Source organism: Meleagris gallopavo, chromosome 1 (assembly GCF_000146605.3).
Source record: "Meleagris gallopavo isolate NT-WF06-2002-E0010 breed Aviagen turkey brand Nicholas breeding stock chromosome 1, Turkey_5.1, whole genome shotgun sequence".
NCBI classification, from domain to species: Eukaryota; Metazoa; Chordata; class Aves; order Galliformes; family Phasianidae; genus Meleagris; species Meleagris gallopavo.
The window spans coordinates 50,070,547-50,096,634 of NC_015011.2; the positions used below are offsets into that span (position 1 = coordinate 50,070,547).

At 39.6% G+C, this 26,088-nt stretch overlaps 1 protein-coding gene across 1 annotated transcript in view; it reads left to right on the top strand.

The window, feature by feature from the left end:
* The window catches only part of MYH9 (myosin heavy chain 9), a 67,725-nt gene that overhangs the window by 25,630 nt on the left and 16,007 nt on the right, over window positions 1-26,088 (top strand). Inside the window, exons 4-19 of the mRNA XM_010711635.3 lie at window positions 5,008-5,035; window positions 5,803-5,896; window positions 10,164-10,256; window positions 10,948-11,011; window positions 11,549-11,647; window positions 12,487-12,630; window positions 14,758-14,853; window positions 15,892-16,010; window positions 16,980-17,132; window positions 18,951-19,124; window positions 20,021-20,194; window positions 20,787-20,901; window positions 23,264-23,457; window positions 23,780-23,901; window positions 24,261-24,330; window positions 25,286-25,446. Of these exons, the coding sequence (XP_010709937.1) occupies window positions 5,008-5,035; window positions 5,803-5,896; window positions 10,164-10,256; window positions 10,948-11,011; window positions 11,549-11,647; window positions 12,487-12,630; window positions 14,758-14,853; window positions 15,892-16,010; window positions 16,980-17,132; window positions 18,951-19,124; window positions 20,021-20,194; window positions 20,787-20,901; window positions 23,264-23,457; window positions 23,780-23,901; window positions 24,261-24,330; window positions 25,286-25,446 (1,900 nt within the window). The remainder of the gene's footprint in view (window positions 1-5,007; window positions 5,036-5,802; window positions 5,897-10,163; window positions 10,257-10,947; window positions 11,012-11,548; window positions 11,648-12,486; window positions 12,631-14,757; window positions 14,854-15,891; window positions 16,011-16,979; window positions 17,133-18,950; window positions 19,125-20,020; window positions 20,195-20,786; window positions 20,902-23,263; window positions 23,458-23,779; window positions 23,902-24,260; window positions 24,331-25,285; window positions 25,447-26,088) is intronic.

The window sequence follows — 26,088 nt, forward strand, 5'->3', positions numbered from 1 at the left end:
TTTTGCTATCTCTAGATTCAGTCCTGAAATGTTAGAGAAAGGGGTATGGGCTTTAGTCCAAAAACAGGCTCAAGGAAATAAATATTTACATTTGATCCGGTAGGATGTATTTCATTTTTTGAAATGACACTTTTTTCCTTGTGGCTGCCCTCAGACTTCACGTACTGCAAAGCTGAATCTTGGCACTGTAGCCATCCTGCCAAATCAAGTGACTTTTTCCTTTTTTCACGTCTAGAAGCTATGTTTTGTAAGAGCTGTCTTAAATATTCTGTGCTTATCCTTCTTTTTTCCTTGCGCTCGATGGTAGGTTATTCATGTTTAGAAACTTCTCTCAAACACATTCCCAAAATGGGAATGCAAAAGCAAGTTGTCAGGCTGTGTCTGGGTGTTTCCCTGGGGTGTTTTTGATCCTACTCAAAGCAGCACGTAGGTTAAAGCACTGCTGTGAATATATTTGATGAGATTGTATGCCAGCGGGGTTGTTTCAGTAGCACAGTGTGTCAGGTGCCTGCGGCTCCTCACGTGTCCCGGCCCCGAGGGAAGGACATGCTAGTAAGATTATGTTGAGGTCAGACAAGAAGTGTGAGGAGAGACAAGGAACTGAGGCTGCTGCGTGGCTGAAACGTGCATTTCAGCCCACTTTGTGCTTTAGGTCACCTCCCTAACTTGGCCAGCAGACGGTTCCCCCGGTTGGGCCAGGCCTGCACAGCCTTACAGTAACGGAAACCTACAGGGCCGGGCTCTGTGGTTAGGAGTGGGTGGTACCATCTCGCTTCGGTTAAGCTTGTAGCCTTAATGAGTCAGCTATAGGCAGCGGATAGCAAGCCAAGCCTTTGCCTTTCAGCTACACTTCCTCTTGGCTGGAGGGATGATGTCACCATTGTGTGAGTGCTATAGCACTTCTCCTTTTATGGAGATGAACAGGCCTGCAACTGCAGTCACTCATGCAGAGGAAGTGGGTGATAAAGGCCTGGTAGGATGTACTGTAAGTGAGATGGGGAGCCTGAATTGCACGTTCTGTTCTTCTGTTCTAGCCTACCAACCTCTTCTTCTTCCACCCTCAAATGTATAAAAAAAATAAATTAAGAGTTTAGAGCTCTGTTCATTCATCAGTAATGCCAATATATTTGAACACAGCGGTTCAGAATTCTTCCAGATCTGTTATTTTGCAGTGGAATATTTATGTGAGCACCATTAATGTACAAGATTTCTGTCTTGTTGAAACAAATTTTGGTTTAATTAAGTTTTTAATGTGTCCTGGAAGCAGTCTAAAATGAGATCTTTTATTTTTAAACTGAGAGAAGTCAGATATGTTTTTTTTAATATAGTAAAATTAATCTAGAGATCTCATTATACCGTCCTGCTGCATAACTTAAATGTGAAGGATGTCTTACTTCCTGCATTTCTGGATGCTTAACGCCGCTGCTTCTTAGGGTCTCTTGAATACTGCGCTGATGAGAACTGAGGAGGAGCCTAGATAAAAAGCCTTCCTTGCCAGCTGGTCTGAAATACAGAGCTGTTGCTATAATTAACTAATGAGTTGTTATTCTGAATTGTTTTTAATAAGTGACTCTGTTTAGGATTGAAAAGCAGATGCAGATTTCTTTTAATCAGGCGTTTCTTGATTGTGTTATTATAAGCGACTGAGTTTATGGTACCCAGCACATTCTCTTTTGCTGAGTAGGTTGCTTGCACAACTGACAGCGCAGTAAAGGCAAGTGCTGACTGATGTTGTGCAGTACGCCCATGTCGAATGATCGTCTAAAAAAAAATGTGGGGGAGTGGAGATGGCTTCTTGTCTGGACAACTGGATTCGGATTCGTGATGGCGCAAGTCAGCATTGTATAGAGAATAAGTATTGGCATTTACAACAAGACTTAATTGGAAGTGTGTCTAAGAGTTATGCTTTTGTATTTGTTAGCTCTTTGGCCCTTTGGTAGGCTCCAATTTCCTGTTGCTCAACACATTATTCAGTTGTCTGTCTGTACACAATTAGAAGAATTCCAGCTATCCCAATGACTGCCGCTTTGCTGTCCTGGGAAAGAATTTCCCCGGATTGCAAACAGGAATGTTGCCTTTTATGGCAGTGTCTGCACGCTGCCGGTGGCTTGCCTGCACTCGCAGGTACGTTCTTGCTGGCTTAAAGCAGAGGTGACTAACACAGCTGCAGCAGGCCACCAGATGAGTGTGCTGGGGGAGGCAACCCTACTGCCAAGAGGGCTTTTAAACACTGTCTATGACTCTTCCTGCTCAGCACCTGACAACACCTTGCTTGGTGTTAACACCTGGAGAGATCCTGTGCTCGCCCCTTCGCGGCTTCTTGTGGTAATTCCAGCATGTTGTTGCTGCCTTGCCCCATTGTAGCATGGCTCTACGAGAGCTCCTCAGAGAGTCAACAAAACTTGTGATCATCATAAGTGTTTTGTGCCAAAGGAAAACTGGGGATTGTCTGATGTTGGTCACCTCTTTTTCCATACAACTTTCGGTTTGTCTGTTTATCAATGTATTTTGCTACAATAAGGATCCTACCTTGGAGAGCAGGGAAGAGAGGGCATGTGGTATGGAAGTACTTAGGACTCCATTGCCTGTACAAGCTCCAGCACATCATTCCAACACCAAAGTTGGTTACCAGAAGTGAGGCGCGTCATCAGGGACATATCTTTTTCTCAAATAGGGTTCTTAGAAGAGCCACTGTGGTACCTGAACGCAAATATAAACTTTTCTAGAACAAGTGGGCTAGTCAAGCTTTCGAAAGGCAGATGTTCTCCAGAGGCACAATCTGATCCTTTCGCATAGCTGCTTTGTGATAGAGCATTATATCCAAGTGTTGCACTACCACAGAATACATTTCCTTAGGCGATCCATAAATGAGTCATTAGTTATTCCCCTGATCCACCTTCCCAGTGCCCAGTCAGGCAGATGTGTCTGCTGAGCCATTGACCCACTGGGAACTTGGAATGGGTGAGGCCTTTGAGGTTGCCTCACATCCACCCTCTACCTCTCCCTCAGCAAAAGGAGTATGTATCTCAAAAGCAAAAGAATAAAATTCAGCACTTGAAAAAAATGAATGTGCAGTGCTAATAACCTTGCCGGTCTCTAGTTTTGGATGTGTAGTGTTTTCTGCTCCAAAACTATATCAGTGACAATTTTCTTCTGCTTGCTTTCTTCCAGTCCTAAGCTGATCAGCTCTTTCTGAGAATGATATTAACTGTTATAAAGCAGATTATTTTCCTCTAAACTTTTATGCTCATCTGAATAGTCAGTTTCCAGCAAAGCAAGTTCAGAGCAGGTTACCTCTCCGTAGAGTATGAATGTAATGTTTCTAATATTCTTTTCAGAATAGTTTAAGAAAAGACAGAATCTCAAATTCGGTAGATTTACCTGCTTTTCCTGTTCCATGAAAAGTCTGCCTGACTATAAAGCCTTCCATAATTACAGTTCAATCTCACTATCTCGCACAAAGAAACTTGAGTGGTGACTCAGTTATATCTTCTAAGCAGTTCTCTGGTGGGGAGAGCACTGAGTGCACTGACGTTCTCTAAAAGAATGGAGAAAGGAAAAGAAGTAGCTCAAATGTGGAGATAGTCACAGCTGTAAACATATTGATGAAAGCTACCAATTGCTGAAATAATTTATTAGAGGAATTCAGTGAATTTTCTATTCATGAATGCTTAGGGCTTGTAGTCTGTTTAAAGATTAGACTAGAGTCTGACACAAAATTGGAGTACAATGTGGAAAAAGAACAGTGACGAGATGAAATGTAACTGCTGTGATACTCAGGCTCTCAGACTGGATCTTAACCTAAATAAATAAACTCATTTTGATGGCACAGTTTGTGTCTCAATAGCTCTTGTGTGATGCAGGACTTTCTGTGCATGACTTACAGTTCCTGAGTCTGTTCTGTGTCTGAACAGATCTCACTTTGCTACAGCTAGTGAAGCTGCACAAGGCACAGACACTCTCAAGTCTTCCCAGTGCTTCCAATTCTGGGGAGAATATGATGCAGACTCTGGGGGCTAAAGTGGGACTCAGAGTGGAGGGGTGGATGGAAAGTGAAATCAAGGCAGAAGCAGGGGAGCATGTTTGCATAGAAGTGGTTGAGGAGCAGTGGGATGAAGACTAGACAGGGATTGCCTATGAGGAAGTGTAATCATAGGTGGAAGCTGAAAGGAGGTTAAAGATGTTGGAGAAGATAGTGGTAGATAGGTTGGATATGAAGTAAGTTCTGTAACTGGAAAGATTTTGTAATCCGTAGTTGGGAAATGAGCACAGGAATTAGCATGTCTACTATTTAGCATTCAGTACAATATTCCTATTCCTGTTTTTTGCAACTTGTCAGCATGAAAAAGAAAAGATTCTGCTATTATTGACTCCTCAGTTAATACAAAGGGAATGGTGCCACAAATAAGTAATCTGTATAGCACTTAGGCTGCTGCTCAGCATTGTAGCTTTCAAACCCATTCTGTGTAAAGTAAGTAACAGTAATTTCTCACTGAGCTTCTAGTGTTTCTTTTCGTGGTGGAAGCCTCAGTTTGATACGAGATTTAGGTTCTTTGGAATTTTTAATGGTTCCTGCCCCATTTCCACCTTTTTCTCCACCTCCCATCTGTGTTCTCTTTTCTGCTCATCATTGTTGCAAGTCAGTATGGATTCAGAATAATGGAAGGGGGGAAGGGATAAATAACAAGTACCTGTGTATCAAATGATCTCTGTGATAAAAAAAAATCAGTGAGAGAATTCTGTGATGATTGCAGAAAAATTGATGCAAATGATATTCTCTCTCTGGATGAAGAAAACATAATGGCACTGCTGAAATTTAACTTCAGCAAATAGTGGGAAGTTGGCTTCTGCTTCCAAAAAAGGGGATACGTGGCCATATTTCTGATGATGATTCTGATGATGAACTTGTCAGAGTGTATTGTTTTTGTATTTGGTGTTGATTTGTTTCTGTCACGTTGATATAATTTTCAAGTCTAAATCTGACTACTGTTTTAAATTTTATTCTAGACCGAGAGGATCAGTCCATCCTTTGCACGTGAGTATATAAACAGTTGCAAGCTTGTCTGAATGTCTGTGTTAAAAATCTTGGTTGGAGGATTGTTCTAGTAATAAGCACTTGGAGATGGTAAATTATTCAAGTAAATTGAGTAATATTGGAGGGTTAAGGAAGGTCCTACTTGATTTCCTCCAAGATCTAATCCTTTCTGCAGAATAATTTTCATGGGAACTGAAGGAAGGAAGGAGGTTTTCAGACAGCCCAAACTCCTGAAGAAATAAGCTTTTGTCAGTGGAAAAGTCTTGGAGAACTCCTTAAGATTTGATGCAACTGCTGTGATTAAGAACATCAGTGCTGATGAGCCTGATGTAGTAACAAATACATAGTCTTATTTATTACAGCAATTTCTCTTCTTGACACAGCAAAATTTGTTGGCCTTCAGTTGGGGACCTTCGCTCTGAAAGATTCATTTCTTTGCCTTTCACTGCTCTATAGCTGCCTCTGAATTATTCCTCATCCACTTAGCAGTTTTCATACCTAAGTGACTAAAAAATATAGTTCTTGTTTCTGTTGCCTCCTTTGTGTCAGCACACAGAATCCATGCCCAGTGGAAAACTAGCTGAGGGATATAGCCTTCCATCCAGCTACACTCATGCCACTCTCTGGCATGATTCAGCTTTTGTTGGCTTTAAGAGAGGTGTTGTGATAGAGTGGATTTAAGGAGCTCTGTAGCCCTTTGGAGTTAGAAATATGTCCCCCTATGTTTTTGTGTGTGTGTGTGAATGAACTGCAGACTTTCTTTACAGAGGTGAATCAGGAGCTGGTAAGACAGAAAACACCAAGAAGGTCATTCAGTATCTGGCTCATGTTGCTTCCTCACACAAGTCTAAAAAAGACCAGGTAAGACCTAGGTTTAATTTAATGATGCTTTTTTATTGTGCTGACTTTGGACAATAGATATGTATTTGCTGTTGTTGGTAAAAGCCATGCTACTCAATAAAAGCTTAGATGGTAACATCTATCAGGGACTGAGGAGGACGGTGAACTATGAAATAATAAAATTTTATTGAAAACTATGAGCCGGGGAGCATTGTTCTAAGTCAAACCTCCTTTGAATTCAGTGGAGCTACAGCAGGAATATACTCATCTACAACCTCTTGGATTCGTGGGCTAGAAACGCTGTAAATGAAACATCACCCATCCTGATCTTTTTACACAGACATAAGGCTTATAACCAGTCCAGGAAGTTTAAAACTTATCCTTCTGTGGAGGAGTTGACTCCAGTCTTCTGTACCTTTGTATGTTAGGCTTGGCTATTACATATACCGTCTCAAAACTGGAGAATTCAGCAGTAGTCTAGTGAACCTCAGCTGAAAACTTTGAAATTGTAGGAGAACATTAAAAGGGTGGAAAAGAGCCAAGTAGCAGCACATGAAAGGAGGGTGGTGGTGATGGTGGGAGGACTTTGAAAATGTCTCACTTATATTTTTTTCCCCTCCCTCTCCCCCGGTGGACTATTGCCGAATTCATCAGTTGTATCCTCGTAGGTGAGCTGCACGTTTACTGCACGTTCTGCACCAGGAATGCGTTTTCTGTCCCATTGTGTGATTTTTTTTTTTTCGAGCAGCTTTTCACTCCACACCAATATCACTTTCTGCAGCTAAACCAAACCCATAGACAATTCACAGTTTTTTTTGTGTGTGTGTGTGGTGCACAATAATCTTTTTATTAGGATGTTCGATTGGGGACTGAAGTAATATAAAGAAAGAATACTTGTGTTCTGTGCTAAAAACTAGTTTGCATTTTAAGACTTTTCTTCTAGGAGTTCATGAACAGTTTATTTGGAAAAATATTCCTCTGAGGCAATTGAACTGGACCAGACTTTCACAGAACTGAATATCTAGTATATGTAGTGTTCCTAGTAAGATAAATGTAGGCCTGTGTTTAGCTTTCTCCTCCCAGCAGTGAGATGTGACTGCAAGTTGCAGAGAAAGATGGATGAGGAAGGCTGCCCTGCAGACGGGGTGTTCCAGGACTGTGAGCTTGTTAGTCAGAATTGAACACTTTGGAAATGTTCACTGGTGAGCTGTGTAATGAAATCCAGATGCCAAGTGCATCCAGTGTTATCTCTCAGTAAAAGTTTTTTGCTAGTAGTTTAATGTATAGGCATGCCTTATGTGTGTAGAGTATATGAATAAGGCATGCTGTGCTTGTGCGCACACATTCTAGTAAGTAAATTCTGGAATATGACCAAAAAAAAATCCCTTCTACATGCCAAACTTTCAGACATATGAAGGCTTTTTCCATGGTCTGTCAGTAGCTGTATTTAGAAACATTCTCCTTTTTTCTTTTTCTAATTTTAAATGTGGAAAACAGAATCGTGGGCTTCAGCTAAGTATTCTTCCAGTGTGTAACCTGTGGATTCTTAAATGGTAGTTGGTAAGGAGTGTTCTGGGCAACAATCCTTTGCAAATCTTAAACTTGGAACCATATTATGAGAGGTTATACATTATTTGTTTCTGAGCATCTGAGATCCTGACTGATTTATTCTTTAAGATACAATACGACAGTGCCAAGCCTTCATGCTGCAATACCAAAAACCCACTGCTGGCACTGGTTAGCAAGACTAGATGTGGAACGTTGTCAGTGACAGTGTAGGAAGTAGAGATACTTAATCTACCAGGAAGGTTTCTTAACTGTCTTCTTGTAGAAGTTTTGAGCTTAAGCTCTGTTTTTTTGAAATATCTTGGCAAAATCTGATTTACAAAGCATATTTGTCAGCTGTAGCTCTCTTGCTTTGGAGGTTGTGGCTGCTTCCACCAAGTCCAATGCATTAGTATATTCAGCTAAATAGCTTCTAGCTGCATGGTGTGAGTATTAAATGCGTTAAAGCTGCTTTTGGGGTCTACTGAACTGAATCATATAAATATGTTTTTACTTAGACTTCATTTGTGGAAGTTAGGACTGATGGTTTCTGGTTTGTAGTCTCTGCTTCTCTACTGACTTGTTAAATCGTGAAGATGAGAATGTTTGCAGCTAATTAGAAGTTCACAGGTAGTGGTTGCTGATGTTTAAATCTTTGTAGTGAAGGTTACATTATTGATGCTCTCTTTCTGCCTTCCCCATCAAATGTAGTGTTGTTGGGATCCAGTTATCTGAGAGTCTTTCACCTGGTTGTGGAAGAACGTATAGAAACTAATCTCTGAAATGTTTAAAAGCAAATAAACAAAACCAACATAAGCCAGAGGGGAAGCAACATCTTTTAGTTTTTAAAAAAGATGTGAAAGCTAGCTGTGATTTCTGGATGTCCATCTCCATACAGAGAAGTCATGAGAACTGAGGGATGTGACCAGCTCTAGCCTTCTTCTTTGCTCACAGTGCTGTATTGCTGTAATCCCTGAGCTGATGTTCTCTTACACCTGTTTCTACGTTGGTGTAAAGTGAGTCAGGAGCCTTGGTAGCAAAAATTTCTGTAAACTTCTGATATTCTGGTATTCTGATATGTGTAGCAAAGCATAGTCTTAGTTTTATTTTTAACCAAATAATTGAACAGATTCAGCCTGACTTCTTTTCAGAGGAAAAAAGCAACTCTTGATCTCTTTCCTCCTTGTGCCTTAGTTGAGTTGAAATGTTGACCTCTCCTGCATAGCAACAGTTTGTAGTCACAAACAGAGGCCTGGGACTTCACTGCAGGGTGGTGAGGGAAGAGTGTTCCAGTATGAGTACATGTGCCAGAATAGGAGAGGGAAATGTGACTGCTGCACAGTTCCAAGGACTGAACCCTAGTTTCAAGGTTTTCTCCTACACACTGGCTCTGTTGTGAGAGAGCAGGTATCCCAGCTTTCCCTTTCCATGGTTAACCAACCCCCTTGTTGTGTATACTTCACAGTGAATAGAAGTGTTTGCAGCAGCTGCCCCTTCTGTGTGTGTGCAGTTCTGCAGGGACTGGAGGTCATGTTTGGCATTTTGTTTGGCAGTGCACTTTGCAAGCATGAAGTGAGATGATTGTGGAATCAAGAAAAGAGGCACTGGTAGTTCTTTGTTTGGTTACTGATGCACCACCTCTTTAAAAAACAAAACAACAACTACACAACACAACTCTATTGCTTTTTCAGAGAGACAATGACCTGTTCTGTAATGCACTTTAAAAATGAATGCCAACAATTTTCCTTTATAAACACCATTAAATATTTTGCCTGTGCATTCCAGTTTTCACACATCAAACTCAATTTCCATCTGTTATGCACAGGAACATATACTGATAACTGCTAAAAAGAGAACTACTCATCTGAACTGTCATTTTCTGTCTCCAGAAGTTTTTCAAGTAATCCTGAAATATGCAGAACTCCACATTCTTAACACAAAGGACAAATGTTTTTAAAAACAGCCGGCGATGTATCTGGAGCCTGAAGGGAAAGGTGTACATGCTCCAATGATCTACTGCTTGGCAGGGATAAAGGTTCTGATTTTTTTTTTCTGCAGCTCCAGCATTTTGTGTTCCCTGAGGGGAGGAGGAGTGTGCAAATATGGCAGCAGAATGTGAGCGATCCTGCAGTTTGTGGGATACCACTAATTCTCTTTTTTTCTGTGTGCCTCCTTACAAAAGAGTTTTCTGCTTGTTTGTATTGTGGAAAACATAGACTCTTAGTGCAATTTGGTATTGCTGTTTTCTTTATATATTTATATGTTTGTTTGTTTTTACAAACATTACAGCTTTTCAGGCTGACTTATTAATCTAATGCTAGCAGAGTTCAGAGCTCACAGTAGCAAGAAAGGATTTTTCTCACTCTTCCTACCTAGATGGCAAGACATTTTCTGGGATGAGGGCCTGATCTTGGATGAAATGTTTTGGTTTTTTTTTTGTTTTGACTCTGGGAAATCTGTGGGGTGTTGTGGCCAAGTGACTTTAAAGGGCTGCTTGTTAACAGAAAGACAGCACTGGGACACCCTTGTCTCGGGGAAGGGAATAAAGCATTTTTTGTGAATGCTTCTGTTTTACCTGGATAACTAATAAGTCTCCTTTTGAAGGTTTTAAGGGATCATCTTCTAAGATGGCTTCTCTACTACAGATACCAAGCTAGTGTGAACTGAAACCTCAGCGCTGGTTTGACCCAAGCTTAATGCAGCAAACTGTTACCTCCTTTATTCATTTCTAATCTCTCTCTAGGGAGAACTAGAGAGGCAGTTACTCCAGGCTAATCCCATCCTGGAGGCCTTTGGAAATGCCAAGACAGTAAAGAATGACAACTCCTCAAGATTTGTGAGTATTACTATCCAGCATGATTTTTAGTATGCTAAGCTTTTCAGAGGGAGGGCTTTTTCTGGTTTTCAGTGCAGTGCTATCTTGGGACAGGACAACTATCTGTGTGACTTTGTTGAACTTAACCTGGGAAGGGAATTTCATTCAGTGAATTATAAAGAAAATACTTCTGGTAGGTCTCTAGTATGAAGGAACCTGATCCTGTGCCAGGACTATTTGCACTGATTTTTATCCTAAGTTTATTACAGTCAGTTTTATCCTGGAGAGCAAATAGCAATCCTTATTTTACTTGCTCTGGAGAGATGGATAAGTGTCTGAGGCAGACTGAGGAGCCAGAGCTGAAGCTGAATGGAAATGGTTGATGTCAGGCATTGAGGGAAGCGGAACTGTTTGAATCGTACAGCACAGAAAACTGAAAATGCAGTAGTTGTGGGAAATCTAGGTTGAAACATAATTAAGTTGAACTGTAGGCTGCCCATTTTTATTTAAAGGTGTTTGGTGTCTTGCTCATCAAATCGCTGTCGTGATCAATAAACTTTGCCTATTGGCTGATCCTATGTTTTGCATAAAACCTGCCTGACCTGTTCTGAATTTCCTTTCCTATATTAAGAAGACTAGGTTAGCCTTTGCTGCTTATTGCAATTACTGGATGGATAGAATGTTAACCTTTTTGCCAATAACTTCTTTTCAGGGCAAGTTCATCAGAATCAACTTTGATGTCAACGGTTACATTGTTGGTGCCAATATAGAGACCTGTATCCTTTTTGTAACCACTTAAAGTTACAGTAGTAGTTAAGTGCAGTAAAGTTAAAGTAAGCAGTAGTAATGCTTAGCAAACTTATCCCACCTTACTTTTGTTGGTGAAGTTGAGAATGTGTCAGGAGGCACTTAAATTTTTGCTAGCAAGATTACTGTTGTAGCTGTAGTGTATTTTGTGACCGCAATGGATATCTCTTGTGAATTAATGAGTTCTAACATAGGAAGCTGAGATGGCAACGTAAACTGCTATAAGATAAATAGCTTTCATGAGCCACTTTTACCTCTGTGCCGGGTGGATGCAGATGAATGGCTGCTATTTCTCTGTTTACCAGTCAAGATTCTCTTGTCATTGCCATCATTCAAAGGCTGACAGAACTGAGACCAGAACTCAGTGGCTTGTTGGCTGATAACAATTGCTAAATCAATACTTCTGTTAACTGGCACGAGGAGAACATCAAGTACTGCTAGGTTTTCTCCTGTGATAGAGGAGGAAATGATGTGTATGTTCTACCATATGCCTTAACTCTCCGAAGATCTACTGGAGAAGTCACGTGCAATTCGTCAAGCCAAAGAGGAGAGAACCTTTCACATCTTCTACTACCTACTGTCTGGAGCAGGAGAACATTTGAAGAGTAAGTTTGATTTTTGTTGTAGTTATGGAGTTCTCTTGTCACTGCAGCAGAGGGTCCAAACTCTTTATGCACTTGCACCTGTTCTTTCATAGTTTTGTGTTTCTGCCTCTTAGGTATGGCGCCCCTTCTCCACTTCTGCATATGCATACATCTCTCTGCCCTCCCCCTGCACTTCTCAGTTCCTGAAAACTTGCTTCTCTGGTTCCTTCCTGCACTTGTCTCTTTGCCAGAAATGAATCTACACCCTTCCTTATCTAAATCACTGTCCTGTGTTTAGTCTAGTCTTGTATGATGTAAGCCCTTCTTATGCGGGAATGATCCTACTGTGATGTGCTCAGCATTTAAGTGAATGGAGCAAAGTGTCTGGCACCTATGGAGCTCTATGATGCTAGCACACCTACCATTAAAGCCTCAGCCTAATATTGAAATGCATGTTGTGTGAGATGTGCAAATTGATCTGGAGGAATAACAGGAAGAGATGACTTTTCTCATAGTTGCTACTATTTCAAGAGCTACTTATTAACCTTCATGTGACTTGAAACAAATAAGGTACCTGAAGTTGAAGGCAAATTTACTTCAAAGTGAATCCCTGCTTTTTATAGACTTAGAGTATAATGATGATTGGCGTTTCTTTAGTGGAGTATTCCAAAGCAAGGAATAGAAAGAAATAAGGCAGAAAAACTCCATTTTTATTCTAAAATATATTAAACTTTCATCTGTTAGTAAAACTGATCTTAATCTCAGATTCATCCAGCACCTGCTGGCAGTTTGCTCCCAGCAGTAGCTTGTCTATTAAAATAACACCACGGTAACTTCTTTCTCATTTTTTTTTTCTTAAGCTGATCTACTTCTGGAGCCTTACAACAAATACCGCTTCCTTTCCAATGGGCATGTCACGATCCCGGGTCAGCAAGACAAAGATATGTTTCAAGAGACCATGGAAGCTATGAGGATCATGGGCATCCCAGATGAGGAACAAATAGGTAGGAGTCCTCTGGAGAGCTTGAAATGCGAGAAAATCAAGGAGGAAATAGACCACATCTCTGTTTTTTGTTGTTACTTTGTTTCTCCTGCCCCCAGCTCAAATCCAAAGTGAGCGGGGTGCAGGTGGTGAGTTTAGTAACTTTGGAGTAACCCACCTCAGGATATACTAGCATATTTTCAGTTCATACATTCAGTCTTATAAGTCAAACTGCCAATGAAAACGTTCATCTTTTAATTGGTTTTGATCCCAGACTGAGGTCTGTATATCTGGTTTATGAGTAATACATCCAAGATACTAGATTTCCCTCATTCTCTTGTGTAATGCAAAGCTTGTATGCTCCCCTGCCCCCTAAGCAATGGCTTTTAAGTATCTAATCTAGTACTGGCTTGGATTAGTACTTTGAAAATGGCCTGCTTATGGTGCCTTTCTTTCCAGCTTAACACTGAACTGCTGATCAGAAATTAATATTGTCTGATTCTGGGAGCACAGTTCCCTAGAATTTATGAAACCAGCACAGAGCGCAACAATACTTACTCACTTTTTCTGTGCTCTCATTTGTAATCTGCCTTACTGGCTGGGAACCAATGGTCTGCCAAATTTCAGTTTGTAGATGTATATGGTCTTATAAAACTACAACTTTTTTTTCCTACGCTGTAGCGAGCATTTCCTACACTGTAGCAAGCATCTGTGTTTTTTTTTTGAGGTCACTGCTTTCTCTGCTGGAGGCTGTAGCTCTTGTGGCTGGAATATGTGCTTGTGCCTTAGCTCTTCACAGTGCAGTCAGCTATAAATCCATGCTTTTGTTATCCACAGTTTAATACTATATCCTAAATCATCTAAGACAAAGTGCTATAGAGGTGAAGACATGTTTGCCTAAACAGAACTAAATAATTGGCAGCCTAATTTATTGCTAAGTTGTCCTACTGTATTCTTTTTGTTGTTGTTTGATTTGTGGCTTTTTTTGTTTGTTTGTTTTGTTTTTAATGTATGCTGTAGGGCATGTCTTTGCTGTCACATAGATGAGCTGTTGGTTCCAACCGCTACAGCAAAGATAACTGTAGTATTTCATACTTGCCATTCAAGGTATGAAGTTCCTTTAGGCTTAAAATAAGAATAGATAGAGCAGCTGGCTGGGCAGTAAGATTACTTAGTTTTGATGTATAATCTAAACACTAACTTTCTCCATGTATGAGACAACATCAAAACAAGCTGTATGTCCAAGTGCCAGGACTCCAGATTCAGCTGTCAAAACACTGGATTTCAAAACATGCCACCAGGAGCATATATGATTCTCTTCTGAGAATCTGTGGAGCCTTTGTTTGTTCTGCTATCAAAAAGCAGCTGTTTCTGTAGTAGGTAAAAAATTTGGAGATGAAAAAAATATTTGGTGTAAGACCATTTCTATGAGTGACTATCAATTTTTTCAAGGCAACAACAAGCTGTTATGCAATGAGCTTTGATAGACACACAGTGAAAATTAGCTTGATGCTGTGACACTGAACTTTTTTTATCCCAGTCCTAATGTCTGATGCTGCATTTGCACTGTTCAAAAGTACAAATATATAATTTAATAATGGTTGAGATGATTCAGCATGGGATTAGTTATGGTACAGGCCCTTTTGCCCACATCCTGTTGCCCTCCCTATATTGCAGTTTGTCTGTATGGTCTGCAGATCTTGGTCAGGGAGCTGAAAGCAGTATGAAGTTAAAGGAGCAGAAACTTCTTTCTCTTAATTGATTTGCACTCTTAATAACTGTATTTTTCATTTGTTTAACAGTACTTGCTGAGAAAAAAGTGAATTTTGGTTATCAAGAATAAACATGAAAAAATGTGGATGTTATAGGTTGAGACGTGACTCTGGAGTTGTCTCCAACTGTACTGTAGTGATGTTGAGGATGGGTATATTCCCAGGCTGCATAGTCTTGCACTGGAGAAGCAGGGAGAGTCCTGTGTCCTGGATGGGAGTCATGTAGAGGAGTTACTTATCTGTGGTGTTTTTTTTCCCCAAATTCCAGAATGATGTTTCACTGTTGAGAAGAGCTTCTTACTTTTCATGACATGGTTAACTTGGTCATACTGGGGCTTTTGCTGATGTCTGACACTGAGCTGTTGTTATTTCAAAAGGTCTTCTGAAGGTTATCTCAGGTGTTCTTCAGCTTGGCAACATAGTTTTCAAGAAGGAACGCAACACAGACCAAGCCTCTATGCCAGACAATACAGGTAACTAAACTCCTTTTTCCTACCCCTCCACCCCTAAAAAAAACTCCCTGTAGAAAATTGCAGGAAAAAAAGCCTACAGGAAGTTCTTGCAAGTAGAAAAATCAATTACAATATATAGAGAATGCTGCCATCCTATTTTTCTATCAAATGACTTACTGTCAAAGGAGATGACATGCCCCTTCATGTAAATATAAAAAGAAATGCTTTGTCTTGCCAAACGTGGATTTGCAGCCACTCACAGCCAAGAATGTGGCACTGTGATTGTTAAAGAACCAGGCAGAAAGTGCACATAACAGTGACCAGATGAAAAGGCTTATTCTATTGGAACACATAGCATGTGTCTGTTTTAACCAGGCTAAGAATGATTACTTCTTACATACCTGATTAAGGAATATTTACTAACTTCATATTTAGACACCTTTTAATTGCCTATTATTGCACGTGTAAGTAGCATCATCTTTCACATAATAGAAGTCTGCATGTTGGAAGGCATCTTAAAGTTCCATTGTAGAATTACTGCAGAAATGTCAGAGGTGGCTAATTGCTCCTTAAATGTTTTTGCTTTTGGCTGTTACAGTATAAAACGTGCTTTAAGTGGCACTTTGGGAAGGAAGAGTAACCATTTGAGTTTTTGGCTTTTTAATTTGAAATAAAAAGGGTTGCCCCAAAAACTACTTAGTAGAAGGAAGTACAACTAGTTTGATTAAGAAGTTACTCGCTGGTGGTATCTTTAATTCGATGGTAAATGTGAACTCAATGAGGATTCCGTGTTATGTCTTAGTGGGATGTGAGAGTATTGTGTCAAATACACTCCTGTGGCTTTTAAAGAAACTCTGTAACCTCTAGTAAGGGTTTTTAGAGTTTTTTTGGGAGGGTTTGTTTTATTAACGTGCTCTTCATTTTATGGCTTTTTGAGAGCAGTTATTACTGTCCTGGGAATGCAGTTGCAGGAACGTTTTCTTTCTCTTGTTTTCTTTAAGAAAAACAGAAAAAAATGCAACACATCAATATCTTTGTTGTTTCCTTTTCCTTCCTTAGCTGCTCAGAAAGTGTCTCATCTTCTGGGTATCAACGTGACAGACTTCACCAGAGGTATTCTGACTCCTCGCATCAAAGTTGGCCGAGATTATGTCCAGAAAGCTCAGACCAAAGAACAGGTAGGCATTCTGTAGAAATGAGTGAGTGCTTCAGTCTTTTAATTTTGCTGTCACAAAGCTAACAAATCTATTAAGATTTTCTTTAGCATTTCATGGCCATCTTCATGGCTGCAGTGTTATTCAAGCAACTACAGCTTGAATAATACAGCATCTGTGTTCCTTCTAGTATTAGCTCTCTTGATCTGTATAAAAATAGAAGTCACCCCTGCCCCTGTAGCACTTCTTCTCATATGAGGAAAAAATGAGAGCACAACTCTCCTAATTTTAGTGACTGGCTGTCTCAGGGGAGTAAGTTTCTTCAGTGCTCTATGCAAGGATGTCATTTTCAAGTTGCTATAATATAGAAAATACCATTTTTGAGTAGGCCAGCTGCTTGGGTGGAAGAATTTGTTTCTCACCCTTGAAACTGCTTGTATGTTTCTTAATAGTCTTGAATCAGGCTGTGCTGAATGTGTTGTTAAATGAAACCTGGACTAGAAGCTAATGGCTTCCTAAATAAAGTAAAGCCACTGTGCTTACTCTCTGCATGGCTTTTTCATAAACACATCATTATTCACAGTGAAAATAAACATGCCCCATAACATGAGAAGGATTGGGAAGGGAAAGTGAGATCTAGAAATATTCACTGATTGTCTTTCTGTTTTGACATTTAATTTCCTACTCTTTATGTTTTATTTTTGTGTTAATCATGGGTAGGGTGATGGCACTGAGGGGAAAACAACGACTTTCACAAATTCTAAATTACAAAGTAATTTTAATCCTTTTCTTTGGATATGTGTGAACATACTACGTTACTTTGGAAGGGACTCGATTTTGTTTATTTTTTCTTGAATATTAGGCTATGGTTTCTCAGGTAGGCAAGGTCCTAAAAGTTGGCTTTGACATGCTAGTTGATTAAAATATTCTTTGCTCCTGCTTATGGGATATCACCACTATAATGCAACTCCTGATATTTGTCTTTCTGCATAGGCTGACTTTGCCATTGAGGCTCTGGCTAAGGCCACTTATGAACGGATGTTCCGGTGGCTGGTTATGCGCATCAACAAGGCGTTGGATAAGACCAAGCGACAGGGTGCATCCTTCATTGGAATCCTTGACATTGCTGGTTTTGAGATTTTTGAGGTAAGGAGATGTCAGGTCCCTGCACTCAGCACAGTTTACCATGGAGCAAGGTGGGAAATTTGTTGAAGGAAATAGTTTTTAAAGCTGGAATAAAATAGAGTAGCTTTGGAAATCATGTGTATAGTCTGCTTTTATTTGAGATCCATACTGATTTGAACTGTCAGGTTATTTAATAATGTGTCCGGGTAGTTCGTTCTTTCTTAGTTTGTATATACTGCAAATATTGCTATCTCATTGCTTTCTATTCTGGTGCTACATCCTTTTTGTCATGTGCATCACAATTATTTTAATTTTGTAGTTCCGGACACTTGTGATTCTCTATAATTCAGCATATATGGTTTGCTAGCCTACAAAAAAAGTATTTGAAATGTCAAATGGAGTTAAAATTTTGTCCCCTTAGTTTATCCCAAAGCATTAAAAATATTGAAACCTATTAGCATCATTAAGAATTGTTAGAAAGTCTTTCTGCTGCTTAGTTTTGACAAAGAGTTTTGAAAAGACAGAGAGAGGGGAGATCAAATCATGTTCAACATATTCTGATATATTCTGTGTTCTGTGAGAAGTGTGAAAATCAGAGTTCAGAGTCTGGTTTCACATCTATCTAAACTGTGTAACAGTTTCTTGATGAAGAAAAGGAGTAAACTTTCACCTTTCCCCTTCTGCTGTTCCTGGCTACACCTTCTTGTACTGTCCAATTTTCTAGTACTGCAGATACTGTTTTTTTTAGGGTGGCTTATAATTGAGTCAGTCTGTGAAGGGGAATCTTAGCACAAAAACTGATGCAAAATAAATGAGGGGGGAAAGAAGCAGCTGAAGGAAAGTTAAAGGAGAGATGGAAAAGGGAAAGTGGGAGCTCCCTCTATAGGTAACAGTTAACTGTTAGGCTAAATCATAATGTCCATGAAACTACACTTTCAGAATGTGGCTTTGCATTATTATTATTATTAACCTTAAATAGTCACAGGCTGACACCAGAAAAGAACTATGCTGCTATCCCCATGGCAGCCAGGTAACAATCCAGGCAACTCCTATAAACTTGTGTTTTTCTAAATCTAGCTTCTGTGCAGTTGCAAAGTTACTTGGTCCATTTATTACTGAAATAGAGAACTAAGCCACAGCAAGATTGCTTTGTTTGTCTCTGAGCGTGTTGTTTATCTAACTTTACTTTTAGTTTAATGGTTGCTACGTCTCATAAAAATGTGAGGGGAGTGGAAATGCATGGTTAGGAATTACTGGAACATGGAGGAAGTAGAACAGAACCACTCTGTCCAGCAGCTGCATTAAATTAAATATGGTTTCACATGAAAATACGTCCTTGGTTTTTAACCTTATCCATACAGTTTGAAGAAGTCAGGACACAATGAAGAAATTTTGCTCAGTTTTCTTGTTCTGATTTTATTCATTAAAGAGGATTTAAAAAGGACTTCCCAGTACACATGTTTTCAGGAATCTGCCTGCAGACCTCCACTGCTTCCCCTTCCTATAAAGAGGACTTGCCAGCTCTGAGTTTGTGAGAAAACCAGAGGTTTTTCTGTTCCCGGGTTAAGTGGCTACAGTAATTCTTCTGCTGTTTATGACAAAACATTCTTCTGCAAATTCTGAGGAGCAGCGTGTGAATTTCCCTTGGGACTGATGCAGTGTTTCAGTAGCATGTGACAGGAAATGCGGTTCATAAGCAAAAGGGTTAGAAGTTAGGCAAGAACACTAGCTTAGAGTTGCTGACCTATAGCTATAAATGTGATGTTTAGTGCTAGGAGAATAGTAGATGGGCCTTCAAAAGCAACTGTTCCAATGTCTTTCTATCTTTTTTTTCATTAGCTGAACTCCTTTGAGCAGTTGTGTATTAATTACACAAATGAAAAGTTGCAGCAGCTCTTTAACCACACCATGTTCATTCTGGAGCAAGAGGAGTACCAGAGGGAGGGCATAGAGTGGAATTTCATTGACTTTGGCCTGGACCTGCAGCCCTGCATTGACCTCATAGAGAAGCCGGTAAGAAGCCTATTCTCCTGTTCTTGAACAACAAGAAATGGCTGCACTGATTGTGTCATAGAAAAGCTAGTCTCCATATATACAGCTAGATTTTGTCATTCTCTGCTGTCACTGTGGTTTGATAAGAAGCAGAACTGAACAGTTTTCTCTTGGTTTGAAAGTGTGTCGTCAATAAAACTCTTAGTATCGGTTCTGTAGGAAGTGTTGCATGCAAACAGATCATCCTGTCACCCACTTTTTTTATCAGAAAATTATCTTTGTGTAGAGCTGCATGGTTCTAAGTGCATAAGTGCAATTTAGGATAAATAGTGTGAACTACCTTTGTTGCCTACAAGCATAAAGAGAGGCTGTGAATCTCTATTGCTTTCACCCTGCACTAGCAAAACTTGGAAATTCACACATTTCACAGTAGAATTCCAATAGTAAGAACTAGTTTCTGCAATTTTCTGCTCTGGTCTTCTGTAGTCATTAGTCCTTTTATTAAAAAAAATACATTTTTTCACTTAAAACACCCTGTATAAGTGCCATGAAAGAGACCTTTAATAAAAAATGCTCAGAGGTTGTGGATGCCCCATCCCTGGAGGCATTCAAGGCCAGGCTGGATGTGGCTCTGGGCAGCCTGGTCTGGTGGTTGGTGACCCTGCACATAGCAGAGGGGTTGAAACTAGATGATCATTGTGGTCCTTTTTAACCCAGGCCATTCTATGATTTCAGAAGAGGATCTTGAGAGATTATTAATAATTTCTATTACTATGGCAGCAGTTGAACTGATACCACAGGACAGGAGAATGTGATAGGGATCATGGTTAGGTATCCTTCTTTCCTAGCTGTCCAAGGGTCTTAATTACTGATACAGTCATGTACTTAATGATGTTTGGATATTTCCCTCTTTTAAGGCTGGCCCTCCTGGTATACTGGCCCTGCTGGATGAAGAGTGCTGGTTCCCAAAAGCAACAGACAAAAGCTTTGTGGAAAAAGTTGTACAAGAACAAGGCACCCACCCCAAATTTCAGAAGCCAAAACAGCTGAAAGACAAAGCTGACTTCTGTATCATACATTATGCTGGCAAGGTAAAAAATTAATAGCTAAACTGCATTAGAAGAATGTCTGCCTTATTTTCCACTGCATAATTACTGTTTTTTAGAAGTAGCTACTTATCTGAGTGATTGTATATTGGAAGAGATAGGAAATTAGTGGGAGACTTTGCAAAGCCGTTTCGTTGCTGTAGACATTATGGGGCAGGAGATTTCCATGAAGGAGATTAACCTGCAAATTATCTATGTATAGTTGAGGACATCAAATTGACACCAACTTAAATTTGTTCTCTGTGACTTAATGGGATTGAAGATACTTTTCAGAAACCTTGCATTAAGATTTCATCACCAATAATGGTGGTGGAGCAGTTTTTTGCTTCACACTCAGGATGATGCATACTAGCATTGCAAATCCATTCCCTTTACCGATAAAACAGAACATTCAGCTTTTTTTTAGGGTTTGGTGTTTGTAGGTATGCTTCCTTAGATGACACATTCAAGAATAATTAGGTTGTCTGTGGTTGATTATGCAAACCTTGGTGCTGCTTTTATAGACTTTGCAGAATCTTGCTGGATCTTGTGCTGCAGAAAATGCTCTGGAGTTTCTTGACGTGTTTTTCTTCTCCAGGTGGATTATAAAGCAGATGAGTGGCTGATGAAGAACATGGATCCACTGAATGATAACATTGCTACTCTTCTCCACCAGTCGTCGGATAAGTTTGTGTCTGAGTTGTGGAAAGATGGTATGTAGCTAAATGTAATTTCATATATTTTCTCTTCCTGTTTTACAGGGAAAAAATTGTTGGTTCATCAAAAATCTGTTATAACCTGTGTTCCTCTTTTTCCTGGAGACTAAACCACCAAGATGAATATTATCCACTACTTCCTTTGCTTAGACCCTGGTATTGCATTTAAAATTTGCTGTAACACGAAAGGCTCATGTGCATTGACTTACATTAAGCTTCCTGCATATACTGCAATTATTGTTCTAAGTTGAGAGTGCCAGATTAAAATATGAACACACCAACATGTCCTGGCAGCTTGCTTAGCTGCAACACTCAAATGCAAGATCTGAGGCTGAATCTAGGTTTTCCATCCTGCAACTAGCGTATTTTTTCCGCAGTGTTGTTCAGTATTTTACTCTATCTCCTCTGAGTTTATCTGCTTTTGAGTCTTACTGTTGCTGTCACTTTCTGTCATGGGTTTTCTTTGACGTCTCTGTCTGTTGCAGAGATGCAGAACGTTCAGAGAGCCTATTTCTATCAACACTTTCCTATTCTTCATCTAGAACCAGGTGACTGAGAAATCCAGCTGTTGTGTCATGTGTGTAATGCATCCTAGAGCCATGCAAGAATGCTTCCATTAACTTCTCTTTGTCCCTTTGTCATACCTGCTTGTCTCTCTTGTTCATTTCCTTTGCTTTGTGCTAGTAGCTCCTCATGGACTTAAAATAAATAAGTAAATAAAATCCTTGTGAGTGGATACAAGACAAATACGGACACGTTCAGGTGCTGAAGGTGCTATTGCAAGACTTTCATAGGAACAACTAAAAGCAAATCCCTATCAAATGTTTGAACATAGAACTAGTAAGGCTATATTTCATTCCAAAGCTTGGAAGAAAGATCTCTAAGACTGTGTTAAAACTGAAATTCAGTTTAATGCTGATTCTAGTGCTGGGGTTTGATTTCAGCAGCAGATCACAAAAAGGAAAGTTAGTTTGGAAAAGGAATTGGTACTGTGTGAAAAATATCCGTCAGCAAGTAGTACCCAGTAAGGCCTTTGCTGTGTGAGGCTGACACATGCCTTTTGGAGTTAGAATATTGACTGAATCACAGCTGATCAGATCTCATATATTGTTCTCTAGAGCTTCTGTTGCAAGTGACTGTCCTTTTTTTCCATCTTGATGTAGATTGCAGGGCTCAAGTTTTTAAGAGGATTGTTCCAAACAGAATCTGGGACACTTTTCTGTGGATTTCCCTATGGTGTCATCTAGTAACATAACCTTCTTTTCTTTCTGATAAGACAGCTTTGACCCTATTCTAATGGCTGCTCTAGAAGCGAGCAGTTATAAACTAAGATTAACTGTAAATGAGAGTGCCTGTCCTTTCTTTTTTCTTCATTTGTGGGGATTTCTCTTGACAGGTTTTTTTTAATCAAGCCAGTTGAGCATAAGTTAGATATTTTCAGAAGTTAAGACAGGGAACCTGAGTGTAGGCATCAAGCAATCACTGAGGATAGAAGTGAGATAGTAGATTGAAGCCCTTGAGAAAAAGTACCTTAGGGTGTGGGGATTTATAGTGGTTGTGAGTGTGAATATTTATCTCTACATGATAGAACAATGGGAAAAAGGAATGCTTTAGTTTCTTTTGACTGACGCTACTCTCAGATCTAATTGGCTTCTATTGAAAAAAACAATCTTGGAATTCACCTATTAAAATGATGGCTTCATTAGTACTTGGATGTCATTGTGGCATAGTGGAGAAGCCGTTGGGGCAGGGAGTTCTGGCTTTCTCCTACTGGTGTTGTTCATGTCTGTAAGTCATAGAACACTTGTTCTGCAAAATAACTCAAGCAGTGGTGTTGGTGTCTATCATGCCTTTAACCATGTTTGTTCAGTTAACAAGTAGATGTGGCTTTTCTGATCACCAAACATGGCAATTCTGCTTCTGGCTGAAGAGTCAAACTGGGATTTTTCTCTAACTGCAGCTCCTTCTGAGTCAGAGTTAACAAACAGTTGACTCTGGTGGGCTAGCAGCTAGAACTCTTGGTTTGTTGTTTTTCATTAACCTAAGCAAGTGGAAGCATCTGAAACACACTTCTAGATTGCTCTTCCAGATCTGCCCTGCAGAGCATCAGTAGGCTATGTCTGGGAGTAAGTTTGATTCCATCACTCAAACTTCCTGTAGTGAGCTGTTGCTTCTTTTTTCCTTCCTGCTCCTATCCCTGCACAAATTCTGTACAGGAGTCGACATCTGTGTAGAGATGAAGCAAAAAGGATCCTGCAGCTCCTCTCATTTCTCCTGTTCTACCCAGATGTTCCTTGTACAGACCAGTAGTTCTTTGGTTGTGGCTGAACTTTAATACCCTTTCTTGTGCTTTCTCTAGTTGATCGTATTGTTGGGCTGGATCAGGTAGCTGGCATGTCAGAAACAGCGTTGCCAGGAGCCTTTAAAACCAGGAAGGGTATGTTCCGAACAGTGGGACAACTTTACAAAGAACAACTGGCTAAACTGATGGCCACTCTGAGAAACACCAACCCCAACTTCGTCCGTTGCATTATCCCCAACCACGAGAAAAAGGTAAAGGAGGTTGTAACTATAGATGGACTTCCTTGACAGGGTATGACTGGGTTGTTATATCTTCCCAGTTTTTGCAACAGATCTTGTAGTGGTTCTGTTTATTCAAGGTCTCTCTTTATAGTTATCTTAAATAAGCGTACATACTCTTTCCAGAATTTGGGAGACTGATCTTTGCAGTTATTTCTCACGTGGCAAAAAAGCTTTCAATTTCTCATAACAAGAAAAAAAAAGAGAACCAGCTGCTTTACAAAAAAGGCAAGTTGTTAAGCCTCTTTTGTATAAGCTTAATGGTATTAAGCAAATGTTTTTTTTTCCTTACCAGGCTGGAAAGCTCGACCCCCACTTGGTCCTTGATCAACTTCGCTGCAACGGAGTGCTGGAGGGAATCCGTATTTGTCGTCAAGGTTTCCCCAACAGAGTTGTATTCCAGGAATTCAGGCAAAGGTAAAGACTAGAAAATAATCTGAATTAGTCTCTACCCTGACAAAGATATAAGTGTGAAAACTGACATATTTTGTTACAACTAAATCAATGCTGTTTTGAAAAGCAGCAGCACCATCCCTTGCTATTCCCCTGCACAAAGCCTTCCAAAAGTACCTTTGTCTTTTTCTCTACTAAGCATGGATTTATGGTAAGGAGTAGAGGACCCTATGCAAGACTGCTGCTTCATGTTCTTTTGTTTACAGGTGCAATTTTTTCTTCTAAGAAAACCATAAGCTGTTGAAGTTAAAATGTAATATGAACTATCATTTTTTGTTTTCATATATAGCTATGTAATTAATCCAATGCATTCTGCTCTTCAGATATGAAATCTTAACTCCAAATGCAATTCCCAAAGGATTTATGGATGGAAAACAAGCCTGTGTGCTGATGGTAAGACATTCCATAAACTCTTTTTGAATAGAATAAATATTATGGATGTGGTGAGGAAGCTAGGTTTGTGCATTCTGTAAGCATATTAAGTATATATTCTACACACAGACAGAAATTCAGAAGTCAAACATTTTGTCTGAGAGAAGAAGGGTGCAGAAAACTGTCTTGCCTTCGCTGTTGGAGGCTCTTGACTAACATGAGGTTCAATCATCATGGGCAAAGAGGGTCCTTCTGTTTCAACAGATGTTTGCACTTTTAGATGCCAACAGTATTCACTGAATCAAAATGTTAAGAAGCATTGTTATCTTTAGTTATGTACTTGAAGTACAAGCTCCAACAAACGTTTTGTAAATGCCTGCTGATGGCAAACACTTTCAATGAAAACTCTAATTTCTGCAGAAATGCCTGCTTCAGAGGGAAAGTTTTGGCTTTGTAGCTTGATGATTAGGGGACACTGAACGGAATTTAAGGGATTCCTGTTTATTCTGTCTCAGAGGAATATAGTTTCTTCCTCTGAACTGGTGTAAGTATTGACCACAAATCCTTTAAAGGAAGGGAAAGTTGGTTGGGTGCCTTTCAGATTAGTATTGGGAAAAATTAAATATGAAGAATCAACAGATTTATTCTTCTTAGGAAAGGAAGAGGACTTTTAGAAAGAAAAATATATTCCTTGCAGCATCCTTGTAGCTTTGGGTACTAGATGTGGTGTTATATTAAATAATGGCCTTCTAACATGTCTTCTGTCTTATATTGCCTCTGGTTCATGCCATGCTTGGCTGAGCTCCAAATCTTCTAATTGAGACAGGGCTTTTGCAGGAGTTAGCAGTGTTGGCTGACCTGACTGGGTTATTGTGGGAGAAAAGGGGTATCTTATAGCTGTGAGAGTCGTATATTCTGCATTGTGACATGAAGCAATCTTTGCAATAAATGTATTCTTCTCTTTCTCTCATTTTAGATCAAAGCATTGGAGCTGGATTCTAACCTTTACCGAATTGGACAGAGTAAAGTGTTTTTCAGAGCTGGAGTACTTGCTCATCTTGAAGAAGAGAGAGATCTGAAAATCACAGATGTCATTATTGGCTTCCAAGCATGCTGCAGAGGCTACCTGGCCAGAAAGTAAGGATCAGATTTTATAAAGTACATTATAAACATATGTGTTTCTCTTCTTCAGATGCAGGTTTCTCTTCCAAAAAAAAAAAAAACTGATTACAAATTATTTTTGTCAGAAAGACCATGATTTGTTCATTGTATACAACAGCTGATAATTGTTTTAGAGTTGTTCAATCTCTGTAATACTTGAGTTCTTGCACATGCAAGAAAATATATATGCTGCTGTCCTACATACAGAGCAGTAAAGACAATTTCCTTCCGTAGGAACATTATACAGCGATATAGCAGGCAACTTTTAGGTTTGGGTTTTTTGTTGTTTTCTTTTTTTGTGAAAGTGCTGCAAGTTACAAAAGTGATATTTCAAAGGTCTTAGCACAGGAATTTCTCTGAAACTGTTAGGTAGGACTGCGAATGGTACATATCTGAAAACAAGAGTAGTATCTGTCAGGTACAAAACAACTCTGTTTTATATCTCGTCATGGGAAGTGAGAATGAGGCTTCTAAGATAGAGGGTGCTAAGGAAGGTGCTAGGGAAAAGCATTTTTTAATACAGAGGAAGTTGAGTAAAGGAAAAGATAACCAGTCTTACCTGAGCAGAAAAAGGCTTTAAAAAGCTAGCGGAATTTCACTGCAAATTTTGTTCTGCCT